This window comes from Simochromis diagramma, unplaced genomic scaffold (assembly GCF_900408965.1).
Source record: "Simochromis diagramma unplaced genomic scaffold, fSimDia1.1 OVJJ01000571.1, whole genome shotgun sequence".
Classification (NCBI taxonomy): Eukaryota; Metazoa; Chordata; class Actinopteri; order Cichliformes; family Cichlidae; genus Simochromis; species Simochromis diagramma.
This window is the reverse complement of record NW_024386885.1, coordinates 2,581,058-2,600,918: the sequence shown is the minus strand read 5'-3', so window position 1 is coordinate 2,600,918 and position 19,861 is coordinate 2,581,058. Positions and strand designations below refer to the sequence as shown.

The 19,861-nt window shown below is 39.8% G+C and overlaps 1 protein-coding gene across 2 annotated transcripts in view; it reads left to right on the top strand.

Moving 5' to 3' along the window:
• The window catches only part of sorcs3 (sortilin related VPS10 domain containing receptor 3), a 233,707-nt gene that overhangs the window by 195,678 nt on the left and 18,168 nt on the right, over nucleotides 1-19,861 (top strand). For both annotated transcript variants that reach the window (XM_040033520.1, XM_040033521.1), the window contains 4 exons: nucleotides 8,006-8,192; nucleotides 14,433-14,566; nucleotides 17,994-18,117; nucleotides 18,605-18,717. In XM_040033520.1, the coding sequence (XP_039889454.1) occupies nucleotides 8,006-8,192; nucleotides 14,433-14,566; nucleotides 17,994-18,117; nucleotides 18,605-18,717 (558 nt within the window). The remainder of the gene's footprint in view (nucleotides 1-8,005; nucleotides 8,193-14,432; nucleotides 14,567-17,993; nucleotides 18,118-18,604; nucleotides 18,718-19,861) is intronic.

Here is a 19,861-nt window from a genome sequence, read left to right as displayed (position 1 = left end):
ATTTTCAACCTTGTCCCTTACAGACAGATTTCCAGAGATTCTCTGAAAACGATGAGATATCCAAAGAGTTTTATACCAAGGAACACTGGTCTGAAATTGTTCCATCATTTTTAGATGCAGTTTGTTGCTTCCTTCCATCTTTGCTTCTGAGAAACAGTCTAATGTGTTCTCTTCATACCCAGTCAAGTTACTAAGCTGTTGCCAGTTAATCTAATTAGTTGTGAAATGTTCATCCAGCAAAGTACCACTTACTTTCCGAGCCTTTTGTTGACCCTTTCCCAACGTTTTTGAGACGTGTTGCTGCCATCAAATTCAGAACGAGCTAATATTTTTCATGAAATAGTAAAATGTCTCACTTTATTCATTTGATATATTTTCTGTTCTATTGGCAATAAAATCTGGATTCATGAGTTTTACAAATCAGTGCATTTTACACGATATTTTTGGAACTGGGTTCTTTTTGACTGATTAGATTTATAAAACATAGTGTGGCAGATTATATCAGATGGCGGCACAAAGTGAGGACTGACTGGATAAACTGCCATCCCTCTTGGTTGCTGTCATGATTCAGATTTGGCTTCAGTTTTCCGACCCAGGCTTTGCCAGCTCTGTGCTTAAGTTGGAGAGGACAGATTGGTGACAGCATGCGTTAGAGAGCCACTGTTTTCAGTTTCATTGTTTCCTTTAACTGCTTAGGTTGTGTTGCAGCTTTCTAATTGCCCCCATAAGATATAAAAACTTGAAACTCTGTGTCAGCTTGATATAAAGCTTTACTCTCGTCCTTGGTTACTGTATTGATGTATCCATCACTACATTACAAAAAGTTCAATTCTCACCAAAAGTGGCTTTCAGTGATCACACTGTGTTTCCTTCTGGGTTAATATAATCTCCCTGTGATCTGCCTAACACTTGTTTTGTCAGTCTGAATTTTTATCAGCCACTTCTCTGTTTCACAATCGTGTCACATTTGGGAGAAAATGTTCTACGGTTGTTCTCGCTCATGTTATCTTTTTGCAAAATCCATTTCTGCCCCAGTGGAAAAGCCAGATGAATCTCCTGCCAACAAACATTGTGAATATCGAACATGACAGCCACGACTACTGAGGATTTCCAGCTAAAATATTAACTGCAGTGCTCATTCTGAAGCTCTGTGTAGTCACAACAACTGGAGTACTTGCCCTGACTTGTTTAGCTAGTATCAAAAAATATACATTCTACAACAATCTGTGTAATGATCTCCATACGTATAAATATGTAAAATATTAATATGGTAAATAAACCTGCATTCACTGTTTTTGTTTTATTTTGTAAAAGTTGCCATTTTCTAACCACTTGGGGGCAGCAGAAGAAGTTGCTGTTGTTATAGTAAATAAATTATTCATTTCAGTTGCTCTAATAGTGTTTTACACAAAAACAACACGAACACACATTGTCTTCCTGTGTGGAGTTAATTTAATTCAGACTAAGAGAAGATCATGATGACTTGTTCTTGTTCGTATTCAGACCTCTCACAAGCAGACACAATATGCATGACATCCATCAGTCGGCAACAGTGATTGGACTGATTGTTGTGCACTTTAATGCTTTTAGTTATCGTTACTGTGAAACAAAGAGCACATGAAGAAATAACCGATCGCTCGCATTATTAGTAGTTTCTGCAACCCCCATGCTAAGTGCATGTTATGCATTACCGTCATTACCAAACGATTTCCATTAACATCGTCTATACAGATTGATTTTAAGGTTGCTTACACAAATAGCAGCTGGATTTATTAGCAGCATCACTTTCAGATTGTATTTCAGGACTAAAATGAATGAATCAGTTTTTCTGGAATGATGCTACGATGCTACTGTTCCTTTGTTTAGTCTTTACCAGTTTTATTTATTTAAATAACATTTTATACATTTGGTGCTTTTTGAAACCAAAACAAACCTGAAAGGATTCTTGGAGCTTTGGAGTGACACCTGTCACCTCACAGCTCTGTTTGTAATGTAAAACTCTATCGCTCCTCGCAGTCGTCCCTGCTGTAATCAGTTTAGCAATGTTTTCTATTTAACTGGCATTTTTAGAATTTGTCCAGTCTTATTATTACAGTGCGAACATGAATCCACTGTAGGAGGAACATGACGTGCACTCTGCTGTCAGAAATAGCCTGGGCGATGTTCCAAAACGCTTCACAGCTTTTATTGTCACACAGCACGCTGATACTGTAGATTCAGGTCTGACACACACCTGAACAAATGCCGGTCTCATGTATCCAAACCCCTGTCCACATACAGCAGCTGTTTCAGTGCAAACCCAGTCTCAGGGTTCCAGCCATGATGTGTTTGGATTTGCTCAACCCTGAGAGATACACGAACACAAAGAGTGACATTTAGAGAGACGGGTCAGCATCGCTCTCATGCAGATTAGTGAATCCCGCTGTGGCTGATACAGCGAGGAGCGTGAACAGAATGGCCAGCAGACGCCGAGAAGAGCTGAGTGACATCAGCACCACCGAGCCCGAGTCTTGTTTGCATGCCAGCTCATTACACTTGGAAACAATACCCGTGCTGTCAAACCCTGTTCTTAGCTTTTCTCTATTCTCTCCAGCCACTTATCACAGATTTCATTTTCCAGACAGAGTGACATGAAAAATGCCCCAAAGCCCACCAAACCTCCTGTGTTTGAACACACGCAAGCGCACAAAGGAGTGACTGGTAGTGAGGGATGGAAAGAGCAAAGGAGCAGGAAAGAGAACAATGAATATATGTGTTTCTAATGTGAGTTTTGGCAGAGCTGGCATGCTAATGCGGTGTTACAAATTAAGATCCCAGTTGTATTGTGCTACAGTGTGCCAAGGGGAGGCTGGGAGTTTGACTTCACAGGCCTTAGAGGATGAGTTCAGGTTTGGTCGCCGTGGCAGCTGGAGCCACCAACACTTGCGCTGTGTGTTTATCCACCGACGGTGCCAGATGTGATTCTCAGAGGAAACCGTGCAGGCAGCGGAAGGATCGCACATCCTGCAAAGGCAAACACGGCGGGATCACAACACAAACTCACATGTGCATACAAAATTTATTTTTCTCCTCTTCTGCTGCACGTGCCACAAAGCAATCAAAATAATTTATATACAGCATTTTTATACAATTCAATATGATTAATATATTAATAAATAAAACTCTGAAGTCATTTCATTCTTGAGTTAACTTGCAACAAATCATCCGCCTGCAAAGATGCTTCGAAGAGCTTTTTTCAGCCTTCAATAGCAGAACGTTTATGCGTTTGCTCTGCAAATGAATTCTTTATTTGCTAAATTTGAGCAAATTAAAGAGCATCAATTATTGTTTGGTAAAACTAGTCTTTCTGCTTAACTGGTCAGACAAAGCTTTAGGAAGCAGTGACATGAAGAGAGTAAACACTAGTGCTTAATCTGAGAGAAATGATTCAAAGAACATTTGTGAAACTGTGTCATTAGAAGTAAACAGACACAACATAGTGACTGTCCTGTCCTTTTCATGTACTATAAAGCTGCAGGGAATTTGTTTTGTGCCAACAATGCAAAGATGAGCAACCTTGTAATCTTGCTGTCGACTTAAGTTATATAAAGTATATCTGTATAAAAAGGCATAGTTAGTGTTTAAGTTAAGAACACGCGAAACTAGTTGAAAATTATCTTCCATCTCTTGTGAACTAAGATCACAAATCACACTGGATTTCCTGACTGAACTTGTTTTGTTTGAATGCTCATGAATCCGTTTCAGGTTTGGAAATAGAAGGTGGTGTTTAAACATCGGGCAGGTGCTGCAGAAGAAGCTAAAGAAAGGCTGACAGCTCTCAAACATACCTGAAACAGTGTTTTGTTGAGGTCATCCTTAAGGAATATTTTTTGTTGCACTATTTGGACTTTCTCTGCCTAACTGAGACGTGGATAACTGCTGGTGATTCCAGAACTTTTGCCTTCAGACTGCTGCTCTTTTAATGTCCAACACACATCTGATCGAGGTGGAGGAGTTGCGACCATCTTCAGAAATCGCTACAGGTGTAAACAGGCTTCATTCAAATTTTACTTTTCCAGTTTTGAGCTGTTGCTATTTGAAATAGCCTGTTCTCCCCCTGTACTGTGCAAAATAATATACAGGGCCCCAAAATACAGTAAGGACTTTATAATGGAATTTGCTGCATTTCTGACTGAAGTCACGATAAAATATGACTCCTTTCTTATTGTCGGGGATTTTAATATTCACGTGTGCTGTCTAGAAAAGCGCATGGTTAAAGACTTTTTGAATCTTACTGATTCTTTTAATTTAGTTCGATGTCTGTTCTGCACCCACACAACAGTGTGGCCACACTCTCGATCTAGTTTTAGCGCACGCATTGCCTGCTTTTAATCTGAAAGTCTCTGACCCTGTTTTCTCTGATGCCGGTTCTGTTTGACATCTCTTTGTCTAGAAATGGATTCAGGGGGCATGTCCCTGTTCAGCCATCTCGTTTGTTAAATTCTTTCACTGCAGCACGGTTCTCCACCTACTATACTCAGTTCTCTATTCCTGACACACTCCAAAACGTAGAGGAACTCAGTTCTTGGTTTCATACCTTGGCTATTGTTGCCTCTCTAAAAATCAGGCATCCTAAGACTAAGTTTGAACCCTGGTTGAACGATGAAGCTCGTGCTGTGAGGCGTGAATGTCATAGGGCTGAGCGGAGATGGAAAAAAGATCCCTTACAGGTCTCTTTACATAATTTAAGCGAGCGCTGGGCCTTATATCAGCATACAGTAAAAGAAGCAAAGCAGAAATACTTTGCTAACATTATTTTGGTAAATTATGGGAAACCACATATATTGTTTAAGCCCTCTTTCTGCTCTCAGTTTTGAGCCGTCACATGAAATGTGTGAAAAGTTTCTGCACTTCTTTATAATCAAGGTAGCCTCGACTAGGGCGCGGATTATTTTCCCCACATCTGACCCCTCTGATCCTCCAGTTTGCTCGACTGTCTTTCAACAGTTTGAGTCGGTTACTCTTGCTCAGCTACAGGAGGTGGTGGATCATTTATATCCCTATTTTCTGAAATAGGTTTTTTCTACCACCTGTTCAACTGTTTTAACCATTTTAAATAGCAGCCTTACCTCAGGTGTGGTTCCAAAGAATTTCAAAGATGCAATTGTGCAGCCGCTTCTTAAGAAACCTGGGCTAGATACAAACACTGTTGAAAACTTTAGACCAATATCTAAGCTGCCCTTTTTATCTAAAGTCTTGGAAAAAGTAGCAAGTAACCAATTGATCCCGTACTTGAATGCGCAAAATATTCAGGAGATTTTCCAATCTGGTTTTAAAGCAATGCATAGCACTGAATCAGCACTTTTAAGAATTTTTAATGATATATTTTTATCATGTGATTCTGGTAACCTTTTCAGTTCGCTTAGGAAACTGTGAGTCCTCCCGTGCTCCGCTGTCTCATGGAGTACCGCATGGTTCCATTCTGGGTCCCATCCTGTTTTCACTTTATTTACCTCCCTTGGGCTCAATTTTTAGGAGACACATACTCTCTTTTCACTGTTATGCAGATGACTGCCAGATTTATGTTCCTCTTAAAAAGAAAGATGTGTCGTCTGTAAATCTTTGCAAACATGTCTGGAGGACGTCAAGTCCTGGTTGGCGCTAAACTTTCTTTGTTTTAATGATTCTAAGACTGAAGTAATGGTGTTCAGACCTGCCTCCACTGCTGTTCAGTGTGTTGATTTGCAAACCCTGAAATCATTTTGTAAACCAGAGATTGTTAATCTGGGTTTTAAAATGGATCCTGAGCTTAAGCTTGAAAGCCAGATCGGGTCGGTTGTACGGTCTAGTTTCTTTCATCTGAGGCAGCTGGCCAAAATTAAGCACTTTCTTGCGCGGCAGCAATTTGAAACAGTAATCCATGCCTTTGTAACTGTTCGGCTGGATTACTGTAATTCTCTTTATTATGGGGTGAGTCGACCTTCTGCTTTTCGACTGCAGCTAGTTCAGAATGCTGCTGCACGTCTTTTAACTGGCACTCGTAGATACGAGCACATCACCCAGTTTTATATTCACTTCACTGGCTGCCCGTGCATTTTAGGATCCATTTTAAGCTGCTTTTATTTGTTTTTAAATGCTTGTCCAATGCTGCCCCTGTGTACCTCTCTGAGCTTCTTCATCCATACATACCTTCGCGGTCCCTCAGGTGGGCAGACCAGCTCCTCCTGAGCGTGCCCAGGACTAACCGTAAGCTCAGAGGGGATCGGGCGTTTGCTGTGGCAGCACCAAAACTGTGGAATGAGTTGCCTTTACATGTTAGACAGGCACCTTCCTTATCTGTTTTTAAATCACGTCTTAAAACATATTTATTTACCTTGGCTTTCAGCACAGCAGGATTTGTTGATGTCTCTTAATATGTTTGTTATTAATTATATTATTTCTTTTTTAATTTTTAAGGTGTTCTGTATGTAATTTAAACTGTTTTCTCTTTGTTTTACTTTGGTCAACATCGTTGGATGTAAAGTGCATTATAAATAAAGATGCTTTGCTATGCTACAGTTTGAAGCACTGATTGACATGTTAGTAGATATCGAGGTCTACAGATTAGTGGATATTGGATCAGATCTCTTAGTCATCATGTTTGGGTGAAAAGATGTAAAGCAACTTTTCAAACAGCCAGATCATCAGTGCCAGACAGCCTGGTGGGAGCATCGCTGAGGTGGCTTGAGGAGTGCAGCTGGTCAGCTTGATCTGTGGGATTTTACAGGATCTGCTGCTGACATCTTGCTGCCAGAAATGCTGGGCACTTCCATTCATTCAGCCACTGGGTGTGTCGTATGGCAGCACACAGCAACAAGCATTTCTCTCTTCATTTATGCAAATAGTGAAATTCAATCATGTGACTATTGTCCACGGTCAATCATAATCACTGTTTTTTATTTGGATTATTAGGAGGTTGTTAAAACTTTTATTTCATGTATAATTATTATTGAAGCTCATCTCCTTTTCTTCATCCTAATGGCATCATGGTCATTGTGTACTACACCAGAAAGGCGCCTGGTCTCCTGGGTGGGGCCTTTCTGCATGAAGTTTGTGTGTGTTCCTTTTGTTTGCATGACTTTCCTCCACGAACTTCAAAGACTTGCATTGTAGGTTAATTATCATCTACTTCACATCGATGGCTATGTGTATGAGCTAAAGCACTTAATGTGTACAGAGACGGACTGTCTTTAAATGTAAATTTAAAGAACTTTGAGGGGTCATTAAATCAGCACAATATAAAAATGTCAGTTGTTCCATTTCATCTTTTATACCTACGATTTCACCAAAAAAACAAGTTCTTTACAAGTGCTTTCAGAACAGACTGAAACGTAAGCCCCTAAAACTTTGAATTTGCCCTCACAAGCATACTTGAAGTGCTTTAGATTAATGAGCTATATTTGGCTTTCGTTGAATCCGCCCCATGCCAGCCTTCTCTCCTCAGGGAAGCAGACTCTCCTGACTCACTCACAGCCTGCTTCCCGGCCATGAATTGGATGTGATTGGTCAGTGTTAAAGCGCAAATAACCTCACCTGCTGATACTTTGTTACCATTCTGTGCTATTAGTCTCACAATCTCTTTTAGCACTTTGCACCATGCTGCTGCATAATTGCGTTCTTGCGTCTGGTCAACGAAATTCTGCTTCTCTCAGTGTGCTCATGCACCTTAAGTTTGAGGTATGGTTTAAGATGCCATTGTTTTGATAAAATCAGATTAAAGCCACACTGTTGTGTCTAACTTGTAGTGGCTCCACAGTGTTGCGGTTTATGTGTTTGCCTAGGAAGGGAAATATCCCCTGGTTTGGTCCTGACAGGAGGCACGTGTGTTAGAAATGTTACCTCTGCCTGCATCACTCACACTGTCGTGGCTTCTGTTTTTCCATCTCTTCAGTGCAGCTCTTCCCTGTAAAGCAGCCACATTGCAAAACTCATTTCAGTAAACGTGTTTGTCTATAGCTTGAAGAAACGCTGCTGTGCTGTGTTTCAGGGGGACTCGCTGCGGACCAACATCCAGCTGGATTTTGGTGACGGCACAGCAGTTTCATACTCCAATCTGAGCTGGACCGAGGAAGGGATCAAGCACGTCTACAAGTCTGCCGGAATATTCCGTGTCACGGCGTTTGCAGAGAACACGCTCGGTTACGACACCACGACACTCTACCTGCACGTCACATGTAAGTGTCCACACTGTCACAAACACAACGCGTGCTGTTGCTTTCAAATGAAAACCTCTCTGAGAAGATGACTGCTGCTGTTCACTCTCTGTTTCATCGACATAAGAGACAAAACTGTCGATGCCGTCATCTGAGTCAACTTTTAGTTTGCACTAAAAGCAGTTAACTTAGTGCCCAGAAGCAGAGTGTTAGTAGACTTTTAATACTTTGTTTGCTTTTCAGGGCCACAAAGCATTACTGATAAACACAGATGTGTATGACTACATCCATGAACATCAGTTAATGATGCGTTTCCTGTCTGTATACAGTGTGTTAAGATAGGAGAATGTTTATAATGTAGGAACAGAATGAGACTTTACAAACTGAACGGTCTGTAAAATCTCATTTTAAAAGCTCTGTTTTATTCTGACCCAGACGTGCTCATATTTAGTTATTGTTATTGATTTGGTACAATGCACACACATACCCACTAAAGTTGTGTTAGGTAAGATGATAAAATGTTCAGATTTCACCCTCCAGCATGAACAGTAAGGTTGAAAGAAGGTTACACCAGGATGTAGCAAAGAGTTGTTAAAGATGGGTCAGTTCATTGGCACTGGTAAAGGGTTAAAAAGAGAAATGTACATTTTTGTTGTTAAGAATATAATTTTATGTAAATTCACAAATACTGTTATGTTAAAAGAATATAGAAATGTGAAATTCTAATGTGCTTTTTGGTATTTTGGGGCTTTCGGCACACTGTAAATATGTGGTTATGTAGTTGAGGAGTCAGAAGCAACACAGGTTTCTGACCGAGTCCCGCCATGTTAATTTAAACCTTCATTAAACATCTCTTTTGAAAGAAAAGTACCCGGTCTTGCTCGTGTTTCAAATGCCTGTTGCTGGACTGACTTCTAAAGGTGGTACAGAAGAGTGAAACAGAGCCCGACGGGCCCGTCATACTAGCTCAACCCTGTAGATCCAAACCATCAAATAATAGCCAGAAAATTTAGATTTTTTGGAACTGAGATGTTTTCTGAGATGTATTTTCATTATGTATTTATTATATCTTTTTTGTATCACATTTGATACATTGGGCATTTTTGGCAACTTTTTTGTTAACAACAATGTTAATTTTAGACCAAACAAAGAGTTTTGTCAATAACATTTTGAAATTATGGAAGGTATTGATCAGAGAGATAGGTCTCAGAAACTCGTATCAAATATGATACAAAGGACATTATAGGGTTAAGAAGAGAGGTGATGATTAGTGAGCAGCAATCCAACTTCCTGCTGAGAAACAGCACTGCAGATGCAATGTTTGTTTCGAGAGTGTTGATGAACAAATGTAGATGACGTCAGAAGAGCCTCACTGTGTATTTGGAGATCAAGAGAAAGCGTATGACAGGGTGCCAAGAGAAACTGTGGTACTGCATGAATACGTCAGGAGCAAAGCGCAGAGTATGTGAAGGGCTGCAGGACATGTATGAGAACAGAGGGATGGTTGTGAGGTGTGCAGTGAGTGACAGATGGGTTCAAAGTAGGGGTGGGATTACATCAGGGATGCTCTGAGCCCTGCTTGTTTGCAGTGGGGATGGACAGGCTGACAGATGAGGTCAGGCAGGAGTCTCTGTGGACTCTGATGTTTGCCAAAGACATTGTGGTCTGTAGTGAGAGTAGGGAGCCTGGAGAGGTGGAGGTATGCTCTGGAGAAAAGAGGAATTAAAGGCTGTAGATGCAAGACAGAATAATTCAATTTGATTTGCAAGTCCAAAGACATGCAGCTTGTGGGGATAGGTTAATTGGATAATCCAAATTGCCACTAGGTGTGAATGTGCGAGTGAATGTGAGTGCGAATGCTTGTCGGTCCCTGTGTGTTGGCCCTGCAACAGACTGGCGACCTGTCCAGGGTTCAGTTTTATTTATATAACGCCAAATAAGGACAACAGTCACCTCAATGTGATATGTGAGAATGTACATGTGTGAGAATGATGGGGAGACAACTGCAACAGTGGAGATGGATGACCGTCGAAAGCAACGTACAGGAGAGAGGTGAAGAAGAGAGTGCAGACAGGGTGGAGTGGGTGGAGACGAGTGAGAGGAAGGATATCAGAAAAGAATGAAAGGGAAGGTTTAGGATGATAGTATGACCTGCCATCAGTCAGTATGGTTTAGAGATGGTAGCACTGGGAAAAACATGGGAGGCTGAGCTGGAGGTACTGAGATGGAGAGATGAGATGGTTTGGACATGTGCAGAGCTGGGATTGTGAATATGATGGACAAAAATGTTGAATTTGGGCAGGAGAAATAGAGGGAAACCACAGAGAAGATTCAGGGATGTAGCGAAGGAGGCTTTAGAGGGTTGGCGTGACAGAGGAGGATGCTGGGACAGGGTGTGATGGAGGAAGAGGATCTGCTGTGATTTGTTTGTTTTTCCTTTTTTTAATTATTTAGACAAAAGAGTTGATCGCCTGGATATCACCCACCCAGCCAACATTAGCTTTGCTACTTAAGGCCAGAATACTTTCTGAAGACATGAAGACGTTTGTGTCAGAGTCAGTAATGTTGGGACATGACTGTTGGTTCATATAAATGATGTAGTGTTGCTCACTATTTATACTGGAGATGGAAGAGAGGCCTTCAGGCAATAGCAGGGATTTTTGTAGAAAGTCGCAGCTTCCTGTCTTCAAATAAATGAGAGAAAGCCTTTAGATGGATGGTCAGATGCAGTCCTTTTGGACATCAGCAATAAAAAAACATTAAATGAAATTAAGTCACTTAATGCATTTTTTTGATCAGCAGTAAAATGTTTTTTCAGATGTGGATTTCACGGTACTTAGCTCCAGGTGGTAAATTTGTTCACCTGAACGGCAACCACACTGTTGATCCACGCTAAACTCATTTCAAGTGAACTGTGCTCACCTATACAGGGTTTGTAATACAGCAGCTGTGATAAACAAGTTTTGGGGGAAAAGGTCATAATAAACTTGCTTATGCAAGGTTTTACTGTGAGGAACAAACAGACAAGTGAGCCTTTAAGGCCACTGCAGCTAATAGGCAGTTATCTGAGGATACGGCATCACAACAATGGATTATTTTTAAAGTGGAGCAGGTTTTACGCAGCAGCACAAATAACAAATTACTGGATCGTCATGCCTTCTAGCTTCTGTTCAGACAGCAACAAAACAGTGTATCACTTTAACTTTCCATGGAAATTATTCAAGCTGCTTTCTGTAAGTGTTGAATTGTCTCTCTGTTATTTTTGCTGATTTTTTTCAGTCAATTTTAATTTAACCTCTTAAATTAAAAGTCAGCCAGCCTGCGCTGTATGTATATAGTTCTGACAGGAACAATTTCAGCTGGATTTATTTCACAGTGTAGGTGATGCTTTCAGGGAGAAACGCCAAAAACTACTACAAACGATTTCTCAGCTGAGCATATTTAATACCAAACGATTCTCTCACCTTCTCCCATTCATACAAAGATACAGTACACACACACACACACACACACACGCACACGCACACACACACGCACGCACACACGCACGCAGCATCTGAAGTTGGGGATAAAGATTAGTTCTGCTTAAAGAGGATGAGCGCTAATAGAAGCCTCGGAGAAATGAGCACTACACGAACCTCTCGTTGGAGTTTTTCCATAAAAATAGTGTATTACATTTGTCCATGGCAGCAAACTTCATCTCTACGATTAGTGTAAACCATCCCAGACCCCTGTCAGGTCCCATTAGGTTCTTAGTGGGGAGGTTTGCAGTATTACCCAGAAGGTATTATGTCAAAAAATTCATGATGGTGTCAACATTTTTGGGAGTTTTTTGCTCGTCAGCACTAGTATCAGAGTGAAATGGTTCCGTTTTCTGTCAAACAATAATGTTACATATGTGCAAAAAATAGCTAAACTATCTGTTTGCCTGCTATATGTTTCATCTACATTTTCACAGACAGTAGCTGTCACCTGAAGTTTGCTCCTGTCACGTTACACCAGAATAAATATCTCAGAGTTGATGACATGAGACATTGGGAGTAGAGCTTATTCCTTCATGGAAAATTCAGGTCAGATGAATGAGTACTAGCACTGAAAATATACAAATAGTGTTAACTTATTAAAAGAAACCAGCAAACGTCCACTCCTGTTTCTTAAAAAATAAAAAGCGGGGTTTGTATTTAAAGACATTCACTTTTCTGGCTCAGCTGCAGTTTTGTTGAACTCTGACTGCTTCACACTGTGACGATTGGACTTTTCTTCCTGCATTTTACATTTCTGACCAAACTATCCAAGTAAACATGTCAGTTGTGTCTCTTAATAGTCACACAGCTTGATGGAAGCAGGCAGTGTGTGCAGCTACAGGTTAAATTTGGTATATCCTCCTCCAAATCACTCCACAGATCTTTTTAAGATTTAAGCTAATTAAGAAAAGTCACAAAGTGTGGTTTTGACGTTTTCAAAAGTTTGCCTTTATGCTTTGTAGATTAGAGATTAGATAAAACTTTATTAATCCCTCAGGTGGATTCCTCTGGGAAATTCGTTACGGGCAATTGCAAAGAGCAAAACTTACATTACAAGTGCTAGCACATGGTCCACTTTGGTGGGGTTCCAGTTTGTCACGTACCTCCCAGTCTTGGTAATTTGGCACGCTCAGCCGGGTTCAAACGCTCAGGCAGCCTTTCCAGTGCAGGACAGACATTACACAGGAGAAGATGAATGGAACAGCTGGAAAAGATGAGGCATTGCAGAGAAACCTCGGCAATCATTTTGTCACCGGGGCGCTTCTTCCTATCGCAGCGCTAAGACGGTGATCTTTACTGAGTCGCTCTCATTTAGAGGACGACTGCGGCGAGTCAAGCCTTCGTTAAAGCGTTAGTATAAATGTTTACTGTGTTGATGTCACAGTTCACATGAATATCAGTCTCAAAGTTAGTTTAACCTGCTTTCTGGAATAGACCCAGGTGGACCTTCACTATAATAATTTATAGTGTACATAAATATAAATGAGTGTTATCCAACTGGGCATCTTTGGATCATTAGAGTTCTGTCTGTGATGCTCCTTAGCTTATAATATAAAGTGCCTCGAGATGTCTGTTGTTGTTCCATATAAATAAAACTGAATTTTCTGTTAGATGATTATAAAGAAGTGCATAAAGTGGATTTTGTGGTGTGGAGATAATAAAGAACAAAAAAAAAATAGAACTGTTTAATTCAACTTATCAGTTTATCAAACCATAATGTGCAGAAATGCAAACTCTATTTAAAACCCTTGTTTTGCCACAGAGAAAGCAATTACTTCTGTCAACTGTTTAAAAACACAGCACAGCAGGCAGAAAGAAAACTCTTCCATTTGCTGATTATTTTCTCTCCAAAATGCAAGGCTGGAATAATTTAAAACAAACACGCGCCCAACTTAGAATAGTCATTATTAAGAAATGTACCGTCACAACTCGGATGAAGAAATAAAGATGAATATGAATGAGAACAAGATCACACGAACATACAGTGTTTCATCTTCTGCCATCGCAGTGTGTGCATGGTTATAACAGGCCGCCATATATGTCTCACCTATTAGGCAGTCTCATTGCACCTGCCAGCAGACTCGCACAGCCTAATTGGGAAGGTCTGTCTGACATGCATCGCAGTGATAGCAGTATAGAATTAGGCAATAAACTGCAGGGGGGGCTTCTATTACTTAGAAGCTGTTACATCATTTGATTGTCACACTGATAGATGTGACAATTATCTTGTTTCGAGTGACATAAAAAGTCCCCGACTGTTTAACTGTCCTCATAAAGATAAACTTTCTCAGTAATGTTGGATTGAGTTGCATCAACATGGTTACAGAAGTAGAGGTGTTACATTTTAGAGGATTTTCATCCATCACGTCGTAGTAACGGACACTCGGCTGCACCTTGAGAGTTCCTCACTATGAGTTTATATGATATTTCTTTTCACAGTGTTTGCATTTATCCATTTTTCTTAACCCACTTATTCTGTCCAGAGTTTGGGGGGCTGGGATGGGAGTGTGTCTTTACCCAAACTGCACCAGACATGTAGAGAAACAGAGACAGATGTATTCACCTCAGGTGCAGATCTTTGAACTGTGGGAGGAAACCCGAGCGCACTGAACAAGCTTCGCACCCCATGTACCACCAACTGCCTTTTTTGTATTTGAGTGAGAAGCACGATCTGAAGTCTGCCTCATTAACTGAATCTGTGTACGATATCAACCCGTCTTTCCTGTTTCTTTCTTAGGTCCAGTGGAGCATGTCCAGCTTCTTGCTCCCTTTGTGGTCATAAGAAACAAGGAAGTGAACATCACAGCGGTGGTCTTACCCAGCCACTCACGCACAGTCACTTACTTCTGGTGGTTAGGAAACAATACTGAGGTAACGTCTGCAAAGAAAGACTCATTAAAGACATTTTCATTGAAATTTCTGTGGCTTGCGATTTAGATTTTAGTTGTTATTTTTTTAAGCTGTATAGTAAGTGCTGCTGTTAGTAGACTGCTTAATATAAATGCTCTTATCTGTGCTTGAGAAGTGTTTTTAATGTTTAAGAAGAACAAAGCAACAAAAGAGAGATCCAGAGCCAAGTCTTCAAAAATGATAGAACATGTCTCGTGTGCTTAGAGCACGCTCAGGTTAACATTTAGCTGAAAGGTCGTCTCGTGTCTTAATCACATAGTGATGCTTGGTCAGGATCTCTCGGCATCACATTTTTACACTCATTATGTGTTAAAAAGCCAATTAGTGTCATTTTTGATTGGACAGGGCAGATTGATATTACTTACTGAATCAGAACCAAGACTCACACGTTTGTCCGGTTGTTAAGTGATGATGATGAACCCTGCTTCCGGGTCCAAACTACTCTGTGTTTATTGAGGCTGTTGTGTTTCTAACAGGTTTTAATGTTTTGTATCTTGTTCTATTTAATCTGAGCAAGAACCTAAAAACAGTCAGTGATCACTGTCGGCCTCTCTGAGTTTGGTTGATTGAATCTTTATTTTGAACATGTTGAAAAAGTATAACAACATAGAATTAAAACCAGACAAACAAACAAAGCAAAACAAAAGGAAAATGAGCAACCACAACTACAAATAACTTTCATGTTCAAAAAGGAGCAGGAAGAAGCATAAACTTATTTAATCCCACCCCCTTTTCCACTAGCTAGTAATCAACAGAATACAGAAATCCTCTTTACAATTACATTATATGTTACGTGTATTTAAAAAAAAAAAATAATAATGATAATTATATGTATATCTATCTTTCTATCTATCCATATATATATATATATATATATATATATATATACACACATATACTCATTATCAATAACCCCAGTAACACCTCAAAGGATACACAACCTACAGATATATATACCCATAACAAAATACACGTGCACCCGCACAAACATGAAAATATTGGGCAAGAACAGCCTATCAAATCTCTACCTCATCCCTGTACCCTGCAAAAACTGTCTCCTTAAACTGCTGTTTAAACTGCGCCATGCTTGGACATTGCTTCATATCTTTACTTAGTCTGTTCCACAGCTTCACTCCACATACAGAGATGCAAAAACCTTTTAATGTTGTACGGATATAAGGATGTTTTAAATTTAATTCCCCCCTCAAATTGTATCCCCGTTCCCTTTTAGAAAACAGTTTTAGAATATTGTCAGGAAGCAGGTTATTTATTGCTTTATACATAATTTGTGCAGTTAGAAAATGAACCAGATCTGTGAATTTTAGATAAGGATTATCCTTATGGCCCTTTTTTGTAATATAAAGATTGATGATAGCGAACATTTGTAAATATTGCCCCAAACCTCTGCACAGTAATGCACATACGGTGCAATCAGGGAACAATAGAGAATGTGTTTGACTTTACTCAAGATTGAAACACTTCTTCCAATTTTGTTATGTATATGATTTATATGTGACTTCCAGATTAATTTGTCATCTATAATCAGACCAAGAAACTTATGTTCAAGTACTCTTTCAATGTCCATACCATCTATATGAATCCGCACTTGCATTTCTAAGGGAATTCCTAAATAAGACTATTTTAGTTTTACTTAGATTTAGCAATAGTTTGTTCCTGTTAAACCATTTTTTAAATTTTGCACATTTCTGAAGTAATTGTATCGAGCAACTACTTTAGATTCCCACTAGAACAAAAAATATTTGTGTTTTCTGCAAATAATACTAATTTTAATATATATCAGATGCCTTGTAAATATCATTTATATAAATAATAAATAATTTTGGACCCAGTACAGAGCCTTGTGGAACACCACAAGCAATGTCCAAGCATGATGATGAATGGACACCCAGCTTCACAAATTGTTTCCTGTCACTTAAATAGTTTTTCACCCAGTGCAGTACAACCCCCCTTATCCCATATCGTTCCAGTTTATTAATTAATATGTCATGATTGATTGTGTCGAATGCTTTTTTGAGATCCAAAAATAGTCCAGCTGCATATTGTTTCTGATCTATAGCATTTATAATATCTTCAATTGATTCGATTAATGCCAGTGATGTTGATCTTTTTGATCGGAATCCATATTGAATGTCAGAGAGTAATTTATGTTTATCTAAGAATTTGTCTAATCGTTTATTAAACAGGTTTTCTAGGATTTTGGAGAATTGTGGAAGTAAAGAAACAGGCCTGTAATTTGTGAAGTGGTGTCTATCCCCAGTTTTATACCACGGCACAACTTTAGGTATTTCTATTTATTATTAGTTTTATTGCCACTCTTCATTTTAAAGCTCAGTTTTTAAAACCTTACGATGTAACTACAGCCCAGCACATGCAGCAGTACATTAATGACTAACCTCGTATTGTGGATGGATTATCTCAGTTGTTCTCCTGACTGAAGTTTGGTTCGTTTACAGCATCCTGCGATTGCATTTGTCCCTAACCATCAGGAACCCTCACGTTAACTTTTATCGAGTGGAAAAAAGTTAGCGTTCATCCTTCAGCTTCACTGTGTTTATGTTATGCTAACATAGCTGTATAGCTAGCAATCACGTAGCACATCATTATATACCAGCTAGCCCAACTTCAGTAACCCTACAAACACCACTGCTGTTTAGTTGTCTGTCTCCTTTTATGTTGGAAGTGCTAGCAGAGCTGTACGTTTTCATTGTTCAAGAATCCATCAGTCACAACATGCTATATCATGTTTAGGTGGAAAGTAGCGAGCTAACTCCCTGCTAACTTCAAACTCCATTAAACTTAATAAATCCTGTTTTCATTGATGCCTGCATGTTAAACTTTATAGTTACACCTGGTAAAGCAGCCACACTGATCATTTTATTAAAGAATTTAGGCAGTTTTTAACTCTCAGTGATGCTGCAGTGTTCATTTGACTTTGGGACCTGAAGCGGAGTTTGGACCCGGAAGCGGCTAATGACGTCAGACTTAAAGACCAGATTCCTCTTCCACATCTGTTGTGATGTGGCCATGGTAACAATTGCTGGAATTGTTAGAGTATATGTATTTCACTGATTCTGTTTGGATCTGCTTTTTTGTTTTGTTTTTTAAAGCAGAAACAACACTTTTAAGCTACTACCGAAACTATCACTATAATTTTAGTCATCTTCTGCTTGGTAGGGCCTAAACTCTCACTGTGTATACTTATAAATGAGTACCTGTTACAGTTTTTATAACATACTACTTCATGTTCCTCCTCATGAGGGATTTTGGTGCCAAGGTGTGCAGTTTCACCAATGTTACACGTTGAACTTGGAAAGAAATTGGGACATTATTTCTATGTTTACCTGTAACTTAAAAACTGTGCTTGCAGCCGGTGATAACTTTGGATGGAAGCATCTCGCACACCTTTCAGAGTGAGGGAATGCACACCATAACTGTTCAGGTGGCTGCCAGCAACACCATCTTGCAGGACACTAAGACTATAGCAGTCAAAGGTCAGTATTTGTTAACTGTGCTCCCGGAGCTGGTAACAACACATAACTGCAGTTTAATGGGAGGCAGTTAAATACTTTTTATTTAAGTCCTCCAATTTTACTGTTTTCTTTTTTTTTTTTACCCTGTATAAGATGTAAAACAGCTCCTACTTGACTAAAATATATCACATTACTGCTGGAACCTCTAAAGAATATGTCTTCATTTAAAATGAAGTGATCCAGCAGCAAGTATCTGTAAAATGCAATGATTTATTACCAGAGAATGGGTTGGCGTAAAGCTGTGACATTTTCTAATTATCTAGAAGTGCATCTGGTACATTTAGCCAAAGGGAAGTGCGGGGGATATGAGAAAGCCTCTTCTTTTCATCAAGTGTTAACTACCTGAAACTCGACTTGAGCAAAATGACAGTTGGCACAGCTCACTGAGAATAATGCCTTCAGATGGGAGTGAATTAATGGCTGATTCTCCCCTGACTCTCCTCGACAGAATTCTTCAAATCTCTACTTTTATCTTTCTCCCCTAATCTGGACGAGTTCAACCCTGACATACCCGAGTGGAGACAGGATGTGGGGAGAGTAATTAAGAAGGCTCTGCTCCAAGTGAGTGATTTTCATTTTCTCTCTGCTTCCTTCTCTCTTCCTTCCCTTCCATCCTTCCATTTCTCCATCTTGAGATTCTTTCCATTCCATCGTTTTTTCTTTACTCCTACTTTCCGTCTCATCCTGCTATTTCTCAATTATTTCATATACCCCTTTGCGGTCCAATACTCTGGGCTCACTGGTGCAGCGAGAGAACGCCCTCGGCCACCCCGTGATTCATCATCAGACAGGTGTGAAGACGACTCTGCTTTCCTTCTCTCCTGAGACGCCTTCACGAGCGCCGATTTCTTAATTTTAAAGTCAGAAAATGAACTTCAAGCCTAGGAGACCAAGGAGTGACGATACCTGTCACTGTGGCTAATGTGTGTTTGTGTGTGCGCACTTGATCGTAGGAGGTGTGCGAGCGTGTGTGTGGGAAGCTCACCCATCACTGCTAAGTGCTACTCATCTCCCCATCCACAGCTCATGAATAGAGTGCTGCATTTTTTTGCTGTGCTCTTAGCCATCTTAACAGCGTATCGAGCATTTGGAGCTGCAGGTGGGAGCCTTTGGAGGAACGTTTAAAGTGGTTCAAGGGGAGCTCGTGTGTAACCCGGATAACCCCTGAGTCAGACCTGTGTTTGCGAGCTGATTGTTTTAGCGTTCGCTGTGAATTTCGTGCCGCTTCGCTTCAAGTAATTTGCCTTAAAAGTGATTTTTAGCTTTTCTTCATCATGTTGTTTATTAGCAATAACAAGACTCCACTAAAGCAGTTAAGGCTGAACTGATATTAACGATCCTGCGGACAGACTTGTGTTATTTATTCCAACTTGACTCCCTCTTAAATAAATCACTGAAGTTATTGATGTCTTCTCAAGCTATTGAAAGCTTGTGCACTTCACTAATTACCAAAGTTAAGTAGAGCTCTGTTGATGCTGGTGTTAATTCACTCATGATTAAACTATTTCAGCATGTGAGAAACGGTGTGGATGTCTGAAGTTTAGGTTTTCAGCTTTTTAGAATCTTTGAAAAGTTCATATTTCAATTTTACCTTTTTCTTGCTACTCAGTTGGATTAATTGTTTCTCCCTTTTTTCTCAGCAATCTAAAACAGTCGAATAAAGTGACCCTGTGAGCCTAAACTTCGACCTTGTTTTTATTTTTAT